This window comes from Salvelinus alpinus, chromosome 5 (assembly GCF_045679555.1).
Source record: "Salvelinus alpinus chromosome 5, SLU_Salpinus.1, whole genome shotgun sequence".
Taxonomy (NCBI): domain Eukaryota; kingdom Metazoa; phylum Chordata; class Actinopteri; order Salmoniformes; family Salmonidae; genus Salvelinus; species Salvelinus alpinus.
Window position 1 is genome coordinate 44,627,516 of NC_092090.1, and position 17,827 is coordinate 44,645,342.

Genomic DNA, 17,827 nt, shown 5'->3' on the forward strand with positions numbered 1-17,827 from the left:
TGGAGTCATGCATGGCCGTCCAGTCATGAGTGAACAGGGAGTACAGGAGGGGACTGAGCACACACCCCTGAGGGGCCCCTGTGTTGAGGCTCAGCGTGGTGGATGTGTTGTTACCTACACTTACCACCTGGGGGCGGCCCGTCACGAAGTCCAGGATCCAGTTGCAGAGGGTGGTGTTTAGTCCCAGGGTCCTTAGCTTATTGATGAGCTTTGAGGGCACTATGGTGTTGAACACTGAGCTGTAGTCAATGAATAGCATTCTCACATAGGTTTTCCTTTTGTCCAGGTGGGAGAGGGCAGTGTGGAGTGCAATAGAGATTGCATCATCTGTGGATCTGTTAGGGCAGTATGCAAATTGGAGTGGTTCTAGGGTTTCTGGGTTAATGGTGTTGATGTGAGTCATGACAGACCTTTCAAAGCACTTCATGGCTACAGACGTGAGTGCTACGTGTCGATAGTCATTAGGCAGGTTACCTTAGTGTTCTTGGGCACAGGGACTATGGTGGTCTGCTTGAAACATGTTGGTATTACAGACTCAGACAGGGAGAGGTTGAAAATGTCAGTGAAGACAATTGCCAGTTGGTCAGCGCATGCTCGCAGTACACGTCCTAGTAATCTGTCTGGCCCTGCGGCCTTGTGAATGTTGACCTCTTTAAAGGTATTACTCACATCGGCTGCGGAGAGTGTGATCACACAGTCTTCCATAACAGCTGGTGCTCTCATGCATGTTTCAGTGTTATTTGCCTTGAAGCAAGCATAGAAGTAGTTTAGCTCGTCTGGTAGGCTCGTGTCACTGGGCAGCTCTCGGAAGCTCTGCTTCCCTTTGTAGTCTGTAATGATTTGCAAACCCTGCCACATCCGACGAGCGCCAGAGCCGGTGTAGTACGATTCGATGTTAGTCCTGTATTGACGCTTTGCCTCTTTGATGGTTCGTCGGAGGACATATTTCTTATAAGCGGGATTTCTTATAAGCTTCCGGGTTAGAGTCCAGCTGCTTGAGAGCGGCAGCTCTAACCTTTAGCTCTAGCCTTTAGCTCAATGCTGATGTTGCCTGGAATTCTGGTTGGGGTATGTGCGTACAGTCACTGTGGGGATGACGTCATCGATGCACTTATTGATGAAGCCAATGACGGATGTGGTGTACTCCTCAATGCCATCGGAGGAATCCCGGAAGATATTCCAGTCTGTGCTAGAAAAATAGTCTTGTAGCTTAGCATCTGCTTCATCTGACCACTTTTGTATTGATCGAGGTTTTCCTGCTTTTCCTGCTTTAATTTTAGTTTGTAAGCAGGAATCAGGAGGATAGAATTATGGTCAGATTTGCCCAATGGTGGGCGAAGGAGAGCTTTGTGCGTGTCTCTGTGTGTGAAGTAAAGATGGTCCAGAGTTTTTTTCCCTCGGGTTGCACATTTAACATGCTGATAGAAATTTGGTAAGACTGATTTAAATTTCCCTGCATTATTGTCCCCGGCCATTTGGAGTGTCGCCTCTGGGTGAGTGTTTTCCTGTTTGCTTATGGCAGAATACAGCTCATTCAGTGCGGTCTTAGTGCCAGAGTCAGTCTGTGGTGGTATGTAGACAGCTTCGAAAAATACAGCGGAAAACTCTCTAGGTAGATAGTGTGGTCTACAAATTACACAGACCCACAAAGAGTTCGATACTAAATCCAATTTTGAAAAACTCCCATATGTATTAGGTGAAATACCACAGTGTGCCATCACAGCAGCAAGATGTGTGACCTGTTGCCACAAGAAAAGGGCAACCAGTGAAGAGCAAACACCATTGTAAAAACAACCCATTTTTATGTTTATTTATTTTCCCTTTTGTACTTTAACTATTTGCATATTGTTACAACACTGTATATAGCCATAATATGAAATGTCTCTATTCCTTTGGAACTTTTGTAAGTGTAATGTTTACTGTTAGTTCTTAATTTCACTTTTTTTATTACCTATTTCAATTGCTTTGGCAATGTAAACAGATGTTTCCCATGCCAATAAAACCCATTGAAAGAAATTGAAGAGAGAGAGAGATGTGTACACAGAGAGCACAGAATATGAGCCAAAAAAGCTTTTGTCATTTGTATTCTCTGAAATGAATTCACTTTTTATCCGACAGAAAAAGGCTATCAGCTTCGAAAAGGGCCATACACACTGGTTCTAATGTCAGCGGTGGCCATCCTTAATTCAGCCTTTCAGTGGTCATGTCTCTCACTGTCACGCCCTGACCTTAGAGAGACTTTTTATTTCTCTATTTGGTTAGGTCAGGGTGTGATTTGGGTGGCCATTCTAGGTTGTCTATTTCTTTGTTGGCCGGGTATGGTTCCCAATCAGAGGCAGCTGTCTATCGTTGTCTCTGATTGGGGATCATACTTAGGCAGCCCTTTTTCCCACCTTCAGTTGTGGGATCTTGTTTGTGTGTAGTTGCTTTCTGCACTGCATATAGCTTTACGTTCGTTTTGTATTTTGTAGGTGTCATTTAAAATAAAAGGAAAATGTACGCCTACTACGCTGCACCTTGGTCTCCTTCTATCAACGAGCGTAACACTCACCCTGGTACTTATTATAGCCCCCAATAACTATCATTCCACGAGAGGGTTTGGCAAATTATATTTGTTTTGAAAAAAGAAAGAGAATGTGCAGTCAAAAGAATTAGTAATCCCTGTGTGGGTGAGAGAGAGAAGAAAAGTAAAAGTAAATGTGCAAAGGGAAAGCAGCTGTGTGGAGGAAGATGAGGAGGAAGATGAGTAATACAAGGCTGCTCAATGAGAGGCAGAGGACAGGTTATTAGAGACAGGAAGCATGCCCCCCCCCCGCCCCCCGCCCCCCACCCCAAACCACCAACCCCGGACCACAGCGGCCCCCCACCAACAAGATGAAAGCCTGGTGTGTGTTTGCCCCCACCCCCCACCTCCAATGTTTGCTCCGGGGAAAGTGTGAGGTAGTGAGGGCAGAGGGGCACATCTGAACACACACACAGGCTCCTCTCCGCAACTTTGCCCCTTGTCAGGGAGTTGACACTCACGTTTTCCTTCACTCATAGCGCCCTCTCTCGCTCCATATCTCCGCTCTCTACTCTCAACATTCAGACACGCACCCCTCTGTCTCATTCCATACCTCCCTCTAGGTCCTGTCTGCGGTCCAGTCTAGCCTGTTTGATCCTGCAGTCTGTTAGTTGACAGTCAGTCTCCTCAGAGAAGAGGTCTACATAGGGCCCCTGACCAATGGGCAACCTCTGTTAGCCCCTACTCGCTCCAGCGCCATCCCCACACAACACCTGTATGCGTTCCAGCTGGATCTGAGCAGTTCCACACACACAAACACACACACACACACACACAATTCTACAGAACATCTAGATGTGTTACAGCTGGACCTGTGGGGATCCAGATCAGGCTCAGCAGCACAAGCTGGGCCAAGAGCATGGCTATGGAGCAGGGAACTGGGCTCAGCAGCTCCACATGGACCTGAGGCTTGTTTCTTTAGTTTTAGAAAACCACAGAACATCACCACTCCTTGAGAGAAGAGGCTGGTGTTCTGTAGCACGGAACTAGAACCAACTATTTCTATGTTCTGTACTGTATGTCTGAGAACAGAGCACGGGAGAGAGAGAGCGTCTTCGACCCTGTGGGGCTGGGACAGACAGACAGATGGAGCTCTCTCTCACACACACACAGAGACATTCATATTCTAAATGGCCAGAAGGGACAATTACTTAAGAGACACCATTGAACTGGCTTCGTTCATGGGAAAGGTCTATTAGAATACATGAGGCAGTCAGAGGGATAATTGTGCGATTGTGTTGCGTCACGGCACTAAGAACGGTTACTCGGAGGTATGTTGTGATTACCACATATCTCCTCCATTACCGGGAGAACATCTCATGCAACGTGTTGGAATGCGCGGCAGATAAACATACTGTACAGATGTGCCTGTCTGCTGATGCTGTGCGCGTGTGTGTGTGTGTGTGTGTGTGTGTGTGTGTGTGTGTGTGTGTGTGTGTGTGTGTGTGTGTGTGTGTGTGTGTGTGTGTGTGTGTGTGTGTGTGTGTGTGTGTGTGTGTGTGTGTGTGTGTGTGTGTGTGTGTGTGTGTGTGTGTGTGTGGTCATGGATGAGCCATGTGGAGCCCACAGGTCTGTGACCTACATTCGATGGGGCAGCAGTGCCCCCACGGTCCCCACCACAAATCTCCAATAATCACAGCTAGCATCTGCCACAACTGGACTGTGGCAGGAATAACAGACACACACACACACTGGAGATGTCTAAACTCTATACATTACTGCTGAATCCTCACACTCTTCTACTACAGCAAAATAGAGAGACGAAAAAAGGACATTATCTTCAAACTCCTTCCTCATTTGTCTATGACATAATACCTTGTTGTGTCCTTGGAGCACCTCCTATCTCTCTCTCTCCTTTCCTACATCTCCTGTCCTACACTATAGTGTATTTCCTCCCTCTGTCCCCGGCGGTGTGTGTCTGTGTGTGTGTCCTGCCCTAGGTGGGCCCCTGTGGTCTCTGGAGGATGTAGGATCACTAGGATGTGCCCCTCACTGCTTTTACAGGCCAGACAGGAAGCAACCAACCCTGTCAGCTCATTAAAAATGTCAACGCCTGGTGGGGTCACACACACACACCAATGCGCACACTTGTATTATCACACACACACACACACACACACACACACACACACACACACACACACACACACACACACACACACACACACACACACACACACACACACACACACACACACACACACACACACACACCCATAAACACACACACACACACTGTACACACAGAGTACAAGAGCCACACCAAATAGGGCCCAGTATTCCATATCCCTAGAAAATGTAGCTTCATTATAAGGCCTACAGTCTGTATTGTCCCTCTGCTCATGCCGTAAAACAAGGCAGAGTGTTCCCCCTAGTAAGGCTTCTGAAAGGAGCTCAGCACAGTCTCCTAACACTGCCCCGAGCCCCCAGCCAAAAAGAACCCTGCTGCCCAGCCGCTTGCCACATCTTCTCTCTCTTGTACCATAAACCAAGCCTTTGTTCTCCCCTCCTCACATTATCCGGTGGGGATGATGCGCCATTCATCTCCATTCATCTCCATCTCTGCTCCCTAAACACAGCTAATTCGGGGGATGAAAACTCATCAAAGTTCACAGAGAATGTAACTTCAAGCACGGTATCAAACAACTTTTGAAACAGTAAACAAATGTATTAAAGCTGATAACATCTTATCAAGTGACTGTCGATAAAATCACATCCCTATCGGCACGGAGTGTCACGCAATGAGGATCTGTTCCCTCGTATCCAAATAGAACTGATGTTATTCACTCACATAGAGGAACACGCACACAAACACTTCATTCTGTGGATTCTTTAACTAGATGCGTGCATGACAATCTGTCCACACAACAACAGGAGGAGTGATCCCCTAATCACAAATCTGTATCTCTATAAGGCTGCCCTCCAAAGATTAACCCAAATCAGCTGGGATACGCCTATCCCCACACTCACAGACGCATTCAAAACGTACACTACACACACATCTGGAAGCTCACGTACCTCTGGTGTTGGTGGCCATGTCCGCCACCTTCTGAAAGGCATCCAGAAAGGCCACTGCTGCCAGCACTGTGGTCCTGAGAGCAGAGCGGGACAGAGCAGACAGGACAGACCCATGATTGGCACCAGTTCACAACCACAGTCATTTCAACATAAACAAACATAGTCAGCAGATCTGGCGCCTCAGAACAGACAGAGGGGGATTACATTGTTGTCAATGGCACACGCTGGGATACTCATTGACGGGCCACTGCTCTAGTAGACACAGGACAGTGGCTGGGGCTTACCTGAGCTGGGAGTGCAGTTTGGTGGCCTTGGCACTGAAGTCTTCCCACACGGGGTATGAACACTGGGAATAAATAAATAAATAAAAAGGGACACGTTAGAAGGACATTATGCAATGCAACTGGTGCATGATCTGTACAAATATCTGACAGGACCTTTGACCTTTTTCACTCACAACTCACATACAACACAAGTCAACATTGTATGCTCTAGACCTGTGTTTGCGCCCTACACTCTAATTTTCTAAGGTGCTATCTAGAACCTAAAAGGGTTCTTCGGCTGTCCCCATAGGAGAACCCTTTGAAGGACCATTTTTGGTTCCACGTAGAATCATTTCGGTTCCAGGTAGAACCCTTTTGGGTTCCGTGTAGATGGTTCTTCAACGGGTTCTCCTATGGGGACAGCCAAAGAACCCCTTTGGAACCCTTTTTTAAAAGTCTAATATAAAATAAGCACTTTATGTGCATCATTGCACCTCCCGTGAGGAGCAGAATATTCTGACTAAAATGTCTGTGTTCCCTGGTCTGAGTCATCACTGTCTGTGATTGGGCAACACATCCTCTGTTTCCACCAGCCCCTGGCACCGGCAGATATCAAAGGAAGCAATGAATGGCAACGCAAATCAAACACGATATTTGCACCCCAAAATGACCGTGTGAAGTTCTCTTCTTTTTTTCTCCCCTATATATATATAGGTGTCATTTCCTCTTTGTTCACACCCATTATCACACACAAATGATCCACAAGGTAAATAGTAGTAAATGCCGTGGAGGCTGCTGAAGGGAGGACAGCTCATAATAATGTCTGGAACGGAGTGAATGGAATGTTATCAAACAGATGGAAACTATGTGTTTGATACCATTCCACCTATTCCGCTCCAGCTATTACCACGGAACTGCTGCCACCAACCTCCTGTGAGTACATGGTGTTACATGTTGACTATAACATCTCTTCTACCTGCAGGGCAGAGTGTGTTTTCGAGCCCTCCGCGCCTCTCTCTGCCTTTGTTGTCAGACGCTACGGCCCGGATTTGAGAGCAGCAGATCAGACCGCTGTGTGTCCAAGGCTGAAATAAGCCTCACTCCACAGCACAGCTGGGGGTTGGAGATCTACATGAGCAAGTACCCCCAAGTCCCCCCGCCGTCTCCAAACCCGCAGCATGCAGGGAGAGAGAGGGGGAGAGAGGATAAGAACCAGGGAGATAGTGGGAGGAAAAGACAAAAGAGACCGGAGAGAAGGGAAAGGGGGATATGGTGGAAAGGGAACGAGAATGGGAGAGAGGGAGACAGGAAAGAGAGGGGATGAAGAGGAGCGTTTAAGGGACAGGACCCGACCGGAGCAGAGGAGCAGGGATGTCACGGGGGCTACAGTGGGCGACAGCTGGGCGTCTCGCCCTTTGATCTGACGTCTCATTCCTGGTGTTTGACGTCAGTTAATTTGGTCCGAAATCAGAGCAGCATTTCCCTGCGGTCCCCCGTCTGTGTTTGAAGTGCTCTAATCTTGCAATGTTGCAAGCCTGACGTCTGTCAGGAGAGGCCTTGTGGATAGGAGATACGGAGCGGGCCACGCCTCCTCTCCATTACAATCACACCAGCCCATCCCTCATTACCATATTAGGCCATTTTAATCCAATTGAGGGGATCCTGGCGGTGCCTGATAGTGTAACGATTGTTTATTAGGTTCATTGTAGGCCTGGGGATATTTTATTTCCCATCCTCCTCAATGAATCACTCACTCACTCCTACTCGACTTACAACATGACCCACAAACAATGGGATAAGTACCCCTCTCCATCCATCCAGCCGCCTGGATGGTTCCCAGGTAAAGAGAGCAGGCTATTTTTCCTTTAGCTTAACCAAGTGGAAAAACAGAGCCATTAAAGGTGCATTCTAATCAGAAAAAAAATAAAACAATCCAGAGGCAGAGGAAGACTGATGATGCAGAGTAAAGACAACAAAAAGGAAGAAGATACAAATCTTTATTTATTTAACTAGGCAAGTCAGTTAAGAACAAATTCTTATTTACAATGACGGCCTACCCCAGCCATACCCTTCCGTAACCCGGAAGACGTTGGGCCAAATTGTGCACCGCCCTATGGGAAATTGTGATATAGCCCAGGATTGAACCCGGGTCTGCAGTGACGCCTCTAGCATTGAGATGCAGTGCCTTAGACCGCTGCGTCACTCAGGGTGCACATTACATTACATGACAGCATTGACATTGCATTGCTGTTTGCGTCCCTGGAAGTCAAGGCATACAAACAGTAGCATCGCATAACTGCAACGTTGATAGAACCTTTAGAGTGAGTGACAGTGTTCTGCCAGGGCAGGCTGGCTGCCACTCCTCAAAAGGACCCTCAGCCACTGATAACATGCTATTGCATCACCACTTCCTCTTCTGCACATAAAGACATCCTCACAGTAGTGACAGCACACAGAAAAACCCCACAGTAACACATCTCATGCTCGACTAGCCCTCGACATGCAGCGCATCGTCTCTCCCTTGCACCAGCTCTCGCTAACTCCTCAAAAGGTTAAAGGTGGTAGGTTACATGATGGGCTAGCTGAACACTGTGGAACCCTCCGGGGAGTTTACAGTCCAGTGGCCTATATCTGTGCTCAGCGGACTTGAATTCTGTTCCGTTGTTTTAGCGAACCCACCATATTTACTTGAGCAAAGGAAAAGCTCACAGCTTCATCTCTTTGTTCCTTTGTTCTCTGGAGGATGACATAAACCGTGGATTAGCCCAATTCCAGCTCTTTAAAATCGGGCCAATTCAGACTTTTAAAGAGAAATAAAACCCCCACACAATAGAGGCTAATTTCACAGTTCTTTATGCTAATATAATAGATCCCATTTTGGATGTGCTGGAAAGGATACTGTAGACAATCCCTCTATAGCAACTGTATGAGACAAGGAACCAATGGTGATTCCCTAGCTTACTAAGAAGCCCCTTTACAGGCTGTCGGAACAAGGACAGGGCACAGACAGGGAAGGGAAGGGCAAACGGTTGATAGACGCATACGGCTAAGCTTCATTAAGTCATTGGAAGCAGAGCTACGCGTACAAACGCGAGCAACCACACCGTCTACTACCTGGCGATGCGTTATCTCCAGATCAGGGGAGCTCCTGCTACTTAGATCCAGGAAAGTAGACTCCTCCAAGGGCTTTACCGTATCAGCAGACCAAATGTGTTCAGCTGGAGTGCTGGACGCAGGCAATGCACATGACAAGTTTGATTGAACAGAAATGTTCACTAAGTCACAGGAGGTTGGTGGCACCTTCACTGGGGAGGACAGGCTTGTGGTAGTAGCTGGAGCGGGAATCAGTGGAATGGTGTCAAACACATGAAACACTTGGGTTCCATGTGTTTGATCCCATCCCATTAGCTCCTTTCCAGACCTTATTATGAGCCGTCCTCCCCTCAGCAGCCTCCACTGCACTAAGTGTGATGTCGAGTTTCAGGAGAAAATAGAGAATTTCTCCACTACTGATATGAACAACGCAAACACTAGATTGGAGTTTTCTCAGTAATGTTTACATTACCCGAGGATAGATACCGTGCCGAATCTCAAAAGTGCCTGTGAGCTACAAATACGTGGCTCTGTTATTACGAGAAATTGATCGCCTTCTGTAACTTTAAGAAACATTGCCTTGTGTCTTGTAATTCCATTACCAAAAACCTGCATATCTTTAAGATATTTTCTCTCCTTTCTCTCCCTCATGAGGGAGGACAAGTAAAGGTAGACCTACAAATTAGTTATAGTGTTTTTACTGATACCAATTTTGTTTATTAATTATTACATTTTGTTTTGTTAATGAATTATTAAGTAATTAAAAAAGTAACAAAATTACACATACCACAGTTGGGTCATCTGCTACTGTCTTCACTTCCCCTGGCATACTTTTATGTTCAGCTCATAACTGTTGTTTTTTTCCCTCTTTCTGTCATCTGGTAGTCAAAGCAAAACTGTGAAAACAGTCTGGACAACCACTCCCTCTCACATTCCCTGTCTCCAACTCTCTCTCTCTCTCTCTCTCTCTCTTTCTTCTCCCTCTCTCTCCAGCTAATGTCACCTCTCGCGGCTCTTACTGACGCCTACCATGACACATACTACCACCTGCCCTCTTTCCGTTTCCTGTAACCAGCATCCTCACCCACTGAACACCGACTGACACAGGACGTCCACGGACGTCGAAACGTAGTTGAACTTTGCTCAGTCCGCCCAGGCAGGACCAAATCTGAACCAGTCATAGATGTCTATGTTTCACAAGTTTGGAGAGTACTGTACAGTAGAGCACAGTAGAGAACAGAACAGTAAATAAACGCACAGTACAGTAGAGTTCAGTACAGTAGAGCACACTAGGGTAGAGTACAGTACAATAATAGCTAGTCTGTAGAATAATATCCAAATATGCAAAAAAAAGGATATTGCATATTTCTACTTGTCTATACCTGTTCAGGATACATCCCTGTGTAGAGAATGCTATTCAAATCCATAATTATGCATTTCTGTATATTACACATCAGGGACCCATGATGTAATTGCGTTAGCGTAATTCTGTTCCCCGGATGCAAATCCACTTCAACTGCTGTAGTTCAATAACTCAAGGTGTCATGCCATAGCTAACACTCCATTCTTTCCGCAGACATGTTTGAATTGTAATCTTTGAAAATGTATTTTTTTTTTTATCTCAATATCAAATAACTTCTGGGTAACAATTCAAATCGTCAAAAATAAACAAAAAAATGACTTCTTAGCAGGGACCAATTTGTCAAGCAAGAATTTTGCTAGGACTGTCTGGGAGTGGAGAGGGCAGAGGTTTAGAACAATATTTCTTATTGGTCAATTAACAAATGTACTGTCTGGTGATGTCACCAGGTAGGCCAAAACTCCATCCCACCAAAACAGGACATTTCAGGCGGTCTTTTCAAACAGCTCTTACATTTAAAGGGAAATATCATAATTTTCACAATATTATTCAAACCTCATAGTGTGGAAAAAATATATATAAAACACAGTAAAAATCAAATGTTTGACTGCACTGGGTTTTTAACGGAGTTTTTGGAAAATGTGGTCACACAAAAAAACTAAGGTTGAACTTTGCTTCTGCACAGGTCTTCCAGTAAATGTGTGTTTGTGAAATGTTCTGTGTAAATTGTTCAAAGTAGGCCTCGTGCATAGAGTGGTATGGTCTGATGGGTTTTGTTTGGCTTACATTTTAAAGTGAAAAATCAGAGTCAAAGCATAATTCCGTTACTGTGAAATTGCCTAAATATAACGTCTGGATCCAGCCTTCTCCATCTCCTGCACTGTAAGTGAATACTATTGACTCTGTCCCCACTGTTGTTGCTCCACCCCAACTAAATACACTGCTGGGTTCTTACCTGAGGATAGATACACAAATAGACGTCTTAGGTTACCTCTACATTATGTTGGCAAATCCTTGCTCTCAAATGACATCGTGATACAGGCAGCAAGTTGTTGTCAGACGAAACAGAAAGATTACGTGTTGCATAATTTATGAGGAAGAGGATCTTACCAATCTAAACATAGTAATAAAAACGAAACTATCCTGCCCGGCCTTTCTACCGTGGGACAAGGTTAATCATAGTCTCTGTTGACGTCTTTAGAATTTTTAAATATGTGAATGCATTTGCTACATTCTCCTGAGCTTGACCTTATACTTCCCAGACATCACAAACAGATAAGGTGAGACCCAATGCTCCCACTCATTTCTTGTTACTTTTTGTTTCTTCAGCCATAAAAAAACGGGAGATGAGGATGGAGGTGAGTTGAGCTACCCAGAGCGATGGATGGATGGCCAGTGGAGGTTGATGACTATAGGTGTTTCTGGATGGGGCCTGGGCTGCTCAGTGTGTCTCAGTAGTGTCAAGCACTGCCAGGCGCTTGATAAAAATAGCAGGTTTGGTTCAATCTCATAACCCCCACCTACGCAGTACATCGCATTCGATGGTGTGAATGAATGATGGGGGGGGGGGAAATAATCTCCCTCTTCACCATTTACCACAGCAGCCTGCAGCCTTGCAGAAATGAATAATGGAAATCGCTTAATATGAAAAGGCACAGATTCTTCCTCCATGTCTGTCTGTCTCTCTCTCTCTCTCCATCCCGGTCTCACTCTCAATCTATATGGCTGTCTCTTTCTGTATCACTTTGTGCCTTTCATTCTCTCTCATATGTTCTCTCGTCCTTTCTTACCATCATCTCCCTTCTTTCTTCTAGTCATCCATCTTAGTTGTCCCAGGTCTCCAATGTTGCATTTGTGTAGTGGCTGTGGGTGTACCACTCAGCCTAATTGAAATGGGAGTCTTCACTGAGGTCCTCTGTGTGACCGACTGCCACCACTCTGAGATACTGTATATAGTGGCATTAAAACACATGACAGGTCTGTGATGGAAAAGCAGGTAGCATTTTGTAGCGCTCTCATTGGTGGGGATGGTCGCCGACGGCTGTCCATCATGCAGAGACAGTTGGAGGTCGGGGTGTACTTGAGGATATGGGTCAGCATCATCCTCCTTTTTGCCTGGACCCAAACATTGTCAGTAAGCCCCATAGTAACATCTAGGGGTAGAGTGAATGGAAAACCACACTAAATACTTTTGCATGAGAGAACAGTGGACAGTGGATTTTGTTCATCCAGTAGGTAGATTTTTTTTTTTTTACGGTGCAAAAAAATTGATTTGAAACCATTTCTTTCCCCCGTTCATACTTATCAATGCGCTGAGTGGTTTTACAGTCAACAAATGAATGTGATGAGATGAGTTTGACAGGCCCGACAAAGCCTGCACTGAGAACCACTGGCACTGTCCCAATGTGATTTCTCAATCTGAAACCAGTCGATTCATCTCTAACGAGCCTAACGAGAGACAAGAGAACACATGCTCATTTAGAGACCCAGGGCCCTGCACATTGTCATGGCATCAATGGCCCCTACAAAGGGATGATCATTTGGGGGAGCACGGACACATGAGTCACGAGGATGGATGTCCTCTCTGGTCCTCTGCCTCTCGGCCCAAAGGCAGTGTCCAGAAATGGGTCACACGTGCAAATAAGTTTATTTTATATAGCCCTTCGTACATCAGCTAATATCTCGAAGTGCTGTACAGAAACCCAGCCTAAAACCCCAAACAGCAAGCAATGCAGGTGTAGAAGCCCAACACACACACACACACACACACACACACACACACACACACACACACACCCACACACACACACACACACACACACACACACACACACACACACAAACACAGCGCCTGTATGGGTTGTTTCAATTCTCTAAGTCATGGAAAGAAACTGTCAAGACTTTGCATGTATTTTGGAAAGCACAAGCCTGGTGGTTCATCCCACATTCATCTGTCTGTTAACGTTGTTGCCACTCTGACACAAAGATGAGACGACACAACATTATCCATAGACAAACACGCACAAGCCATGCTACAAAGAAGACAATCAGAGGAAAAATAAACATCTGACTACCACATGACCAATAACACACACACAAACTATGAATCGTCAAAAAAGACACACAACTTGACAAGGCAATCATTCCAGAATAGTCTGGTGCACAAACACACACAACACACACAAAAGCACTCTGAGCCAGATGGTCGTGTCTTGTTGTGTGAAGGCAGCATGCCTGTCTGAGACAGACTGGTATGCACACCTTGGAAAGAAGTGTGGCAGAGCCTGAGAATGTAAACAGACGTAATCTTCGATGAGTCCAGCTGGCAAACAGACCACGCCATGGACTTTTCCTGCCTCCTGTCTTCACTCTAGTCCCAGGTACCCCTCGACTCTGTCTGTCTCCACTGGCACTGCACTGAGCGTGTGGTCAGCACACACTGGGCCAGCCTATAGGGAGACAAGCTGACCATGAATGTGACACCCTGTGCTTTCAAATCAAATCCCCTCCATCCTTGCTCTGTCACCACACATAATAACCATGTAATAACAAGACATAGCCCTGAGGGCTGTAGCCAACACTGCCAAACAGCCAGCCCCCTCACACACATATATTCTCGTCTGTGTCCCTTAAAGGGAGCACACACACATCCCACCTATACACTCATGAAGTAAGATGTGCAAACAAAGGACTACTCACTCTCTCTTCCACATTATACCATACGGTGGGGGGAGGGGGGGTCTCTCTCTGGAGAACAGAGGGGGAGACGGGGGTCTCTTTGATGTCATTGTGGTTGTAATGTGCATTCCTTTTCAGTGAAACATCTGACTCGTGTACCGTATGCTAATGTCAGAGAGGCCTCCCGGTCACTCATCATGGCACTGTGCTGTGTTGCGCTGTACCGTACAATGAAGAGGTGTCCTACATGTAGTCGACAGTGTCTTTAGCGCAGTTGTGTTGCCAGCTATTGCACTGGGCATGTCTACTGCAGTGTGAACAAAGAGAGAGCCTGGTAAACAGCCAGTGATTCTAGGAGAGGAGACACACATGAGAAGTGACTGATCATGCCCTATGGGGGGGGGGGGGTCAATCCCCCTGCAACAAAGGGGTAGTGAGGGAGAGAGGGAGGGGAAAACATCCTCCAGTTAAAAACACTTCACTGGGACATGGATCAATCGCATGCGTATGTAAACGTGACCTGTCACGCATAAGGTATGCATTCCCCAAGGTGTTAAGTCTATAGCGCATCATTCAATATATTTGCATTTCGTTGCTCAGTGAAGAGATGTTTTGTCTTGAGCCGTCATGGGGGCACATATCAGCTGGAGAGGATGGTAATTGTTCCGAGATGGCATGACAGCACTGAGTTTACTGTTCAACTCAGCGCAAATAACATCTTAAGCATAGCCAGCCATAAAGACACAAATAGCTGAGGCCCTCCTCGTAATGACAATCCCTGTCCAACAATAGGGTATCCTCGGGTCTCCATTTGTGTGTGTGTGTGTTTTCTTCTCTTCTGCCACCAACAACAGCCGTCCTTTGAGAGGTGGGTCATTAGTGACAACATGAGGTTGTCATGAGGTTGTCTGGGGTTACATAAGAGCACAGCAGTCAGCCAGTGGCTTAGATATTACCATGTGGCACCTCACTCTGCTGTGGGGACACCCACTAAAGACTACCGCAATGGCCAACCTGAGACTCCAAGTGACCAATGGAGGATGGATGCTGCGGAAGTTACTATTTGACCCAGATGTTAGTCTCCTCCATCATGGTGTAAGAGATCAGATGAAGACCATGGGAAATGTTGAAAAATAAAATAAAACAAATTAATGAGATGAGTGTGTCAGAGGGAGCGCGAGAGAGAGCGCGAGAGAGAGAATGGTGGATGTGGGGGAGAGAAAGATAGAGAGATGTAACCATGAGAGCAGGGGGGGGGGGTTGTCACCGGTTCTTCCTTTAGGATGTTGTTAATCCGAGGTTGCAGTTTGACGTGTCCCTAGCTCCTTCAAAACCATATGATGTTCACAGATATAGATGGCCAGTTCAGGAATAATAACCATTCAGAACGCCATCTTTACTTCAACCTTATTCACATGAGACTGGGACTCGGATGACGTAGAAATCCCTTGATGCAGCTTCAAATCCATGATTTCTCACACAGTGGAAAGAAAGGCACAGATGATGAGATGGAAACAACGGTAGTCGTGTTACTGGTTCCAAGTCTGCGCTACGATTTCCTGTTCAAAGAGTAAGACTGTCCAAGTACTAAGTATGCCAAATAATCTGTTGGTTAGTCACAGTGGGTGTAGCTAGGAGTCTGGCTCGCTGTCTTCTCATCTGAAACATCGCTGCTCTACCCAGAGAAGACGGCCAGACCATACAGCAGGCTAGGCCTACACCATGGGCCAGTCAGACAGACACAGTGGTGTGCACTGCAGGACGCGTGATGGCTTTCGAGGTGCTCATGCTTGCCTCACACGGTCTCTTTAAAAAAAAAATCAGCTTGGCAGAAAATCAATGGTGCTGCTTTCTACAAAATGGGAGAGCTTATAACAGCGGGTTTTATTACCGGCAAGCAACAACAACAAAAAGCATGGGACATGTGCAAATGGCATGGTTAAATCTGACAGTTTAACATTCATTTATTTTGTGTTAATAAAAGCCGAATACATGCACATTTATTCAATCATAAATTATCCATATGGTTATAATCCATATCGTGTTCGAATACACATGCTTACCCTAACACACACATGGATTCATAGCCTACACGATGACTAGGTTTCACCTGATCTATGCAGAGCAAACCAACGCGCTGACACACACAAAGCACATGCAATGGTGATCAAGCAATTTGATTCAATTATAGTAGCTGTCAAAGCAACATTTCCAAAGCAATGACGCGACAAATGCGCAAACCTTGCTGGGGAAAGTCACTATCAGGTAGGTAGCCTATCGACGCACTGTGACAGAATAACGGTTCCATGTCCTCGAGGATGAAAACAAGCAGCTCACAAATTCAGTCAAAAACAATAAATGTTGCGAGCATAATGATGCCCGACCTACCTTCATATCATTGACAATCGCCTGGAATAGTCCCCCTAACGCCCCGCACTCCTTCTCCACCGTCTCCATGTTTACTAAATCCAGGGTTCACCAAATACGGACAGGGCACAAAACCCCACCAAACGTATTTCCACGGTAGAAATAGCGATTGCGGAGCCTTGTTCTTCTCTCCTTCCCTGTCTGTGCCCAGCGTGAAAGACAGGATGAGGACGTGTGTTTAAAAGAGAAAGGATACACAAATACGGTACAACTATTGTTGTCGACTGTCGGCTCGCTCCCCGTGTCCGTAGAACACCAAGCGAGTGATGATGAGAGAAGAGAGAGGTTACTCTCTCTCTGGTCCCAGCTGCGGGTCTAGAGCCCGAGTTAGGAGGTAAAGCATGCAGAGGGCACCGCGATGTACACTCTCATCTTCGGATAGCAAGGAAAAATCGAGTTGGGTTGATGAGAGGTAATAGCTCCGGAGTGATGTATCAAAATGTGAGACAGTAGGTTGGTGAGTAGGCCTACCCGGGGAGCGCGAGGGTACCGGCGATTGGAGAAGAGGCAGTGGGCTGTGCTGCGGATTGAGCAGAGCCAGTAATTCGATCTATGGGAATCGAAAGGGGCCGGACAGCTCTCTTGTCACATGGAGGTGGTGTTTGGAGGGAGGGGTTAACCGCGGGGGTGCATACACACACACACGCACAGAGAGACAGACAGACAGACAGACAGACTAGCCCATCAAACATTTCAATGCGATAGCGGAGAAACGTCAAATAGATTTATCTACCAGCAAACAATGGCATGGGGACGCATGCTGAATGCACCTGTGCGCAGGGGAAATGCTTTGTGATGCCTCAATTGTGGTTCAATTCATTAGAGCGTTTCACACATTATGGCTATTACACAACACTACAGGATCAACAAACATGGGGCCTTGAATAGCCTTTTGGATTATTAAACCTAAACAAACAAAAATATGCTGTCTGTGACAAACCCGTTTGTAAACTGGTCGTTAAACCTTGATTAATTAGTCTACAGTGTCCCTCTGAGTTAATATGCAGACCACTGCATAACTATTTTATAATCATCTCATCCGTTCTTGGATAGAGAACATTTTTCTGCATATTCACACAGTCAATCCTATAATAAATAATGTTCCACTCATTCCCTGTGCCTCATTCATTGACATTGTAGTAATGGATTTGATCTCTTGCCTACCTTTGTCATTTAAAATCAAATACAATTTTATTTGTCACATGTGCCGAATACAACAGTGAAATGCTTACTTATAAGCCCTTAACCAACAATGCATTTTTTTTAAAGTAAGACAACTTTTTTGGGGACAAAAAATAAGTAATGTATAAAAAAAAAGGAACACAACAAAATAACAATGAAGCTATATACAGGCGGTACCTGTAACGAGTCAATGTGTGAGGGTAGAGGATAGTCAAGGTCATTTAGGTAATATGTACATGTAGG

The 17,827-nt window shown here is 45.8% G+C and overlaps 1 protein-coding gene across 7 annotated transcripts in view; it reads right to left on the reverse strand.

The window, feature by feature from the left end:
- LOC139576227 (protein MTSS 2-like) overlaps positions 1–16,982 on the reverse strand; it is an 81,590-nt gene extending 64,608 nt beyond the window's left edge. For 2 of the 7 annotated variants that reach the window (XM_071402038.1, XM_071402035.1), the window contains exons 1-3: positions 16,364–16,975; positions 5,866–5,927; positions 5,582–5,655 (exon numbers count right to left, since the gene is read on the reverse strand). In XM_071402038.1, the coding sequence (XP_071258139.1) occupies positions 5,582–5,655; positions 5,866–5,927; positions 16,364–16,432 (205 nt within the window). In that variant the 5' untranslated portion in view covers positions 16,433–16,975. Of the gene's footprint in view, positions 1–5,581; positions 5,656–5,865; positions 5,928–16,363 lie in introns of all 7 variants that reach the window. The other 5 variants (XM_071402036.1, XM_071402034.1, XM_071402037.1 and 2 more) reach the window with 5 other exon arrangements.
- Positions 16,983–17,827: the final 845 nt, after the last annotated feature.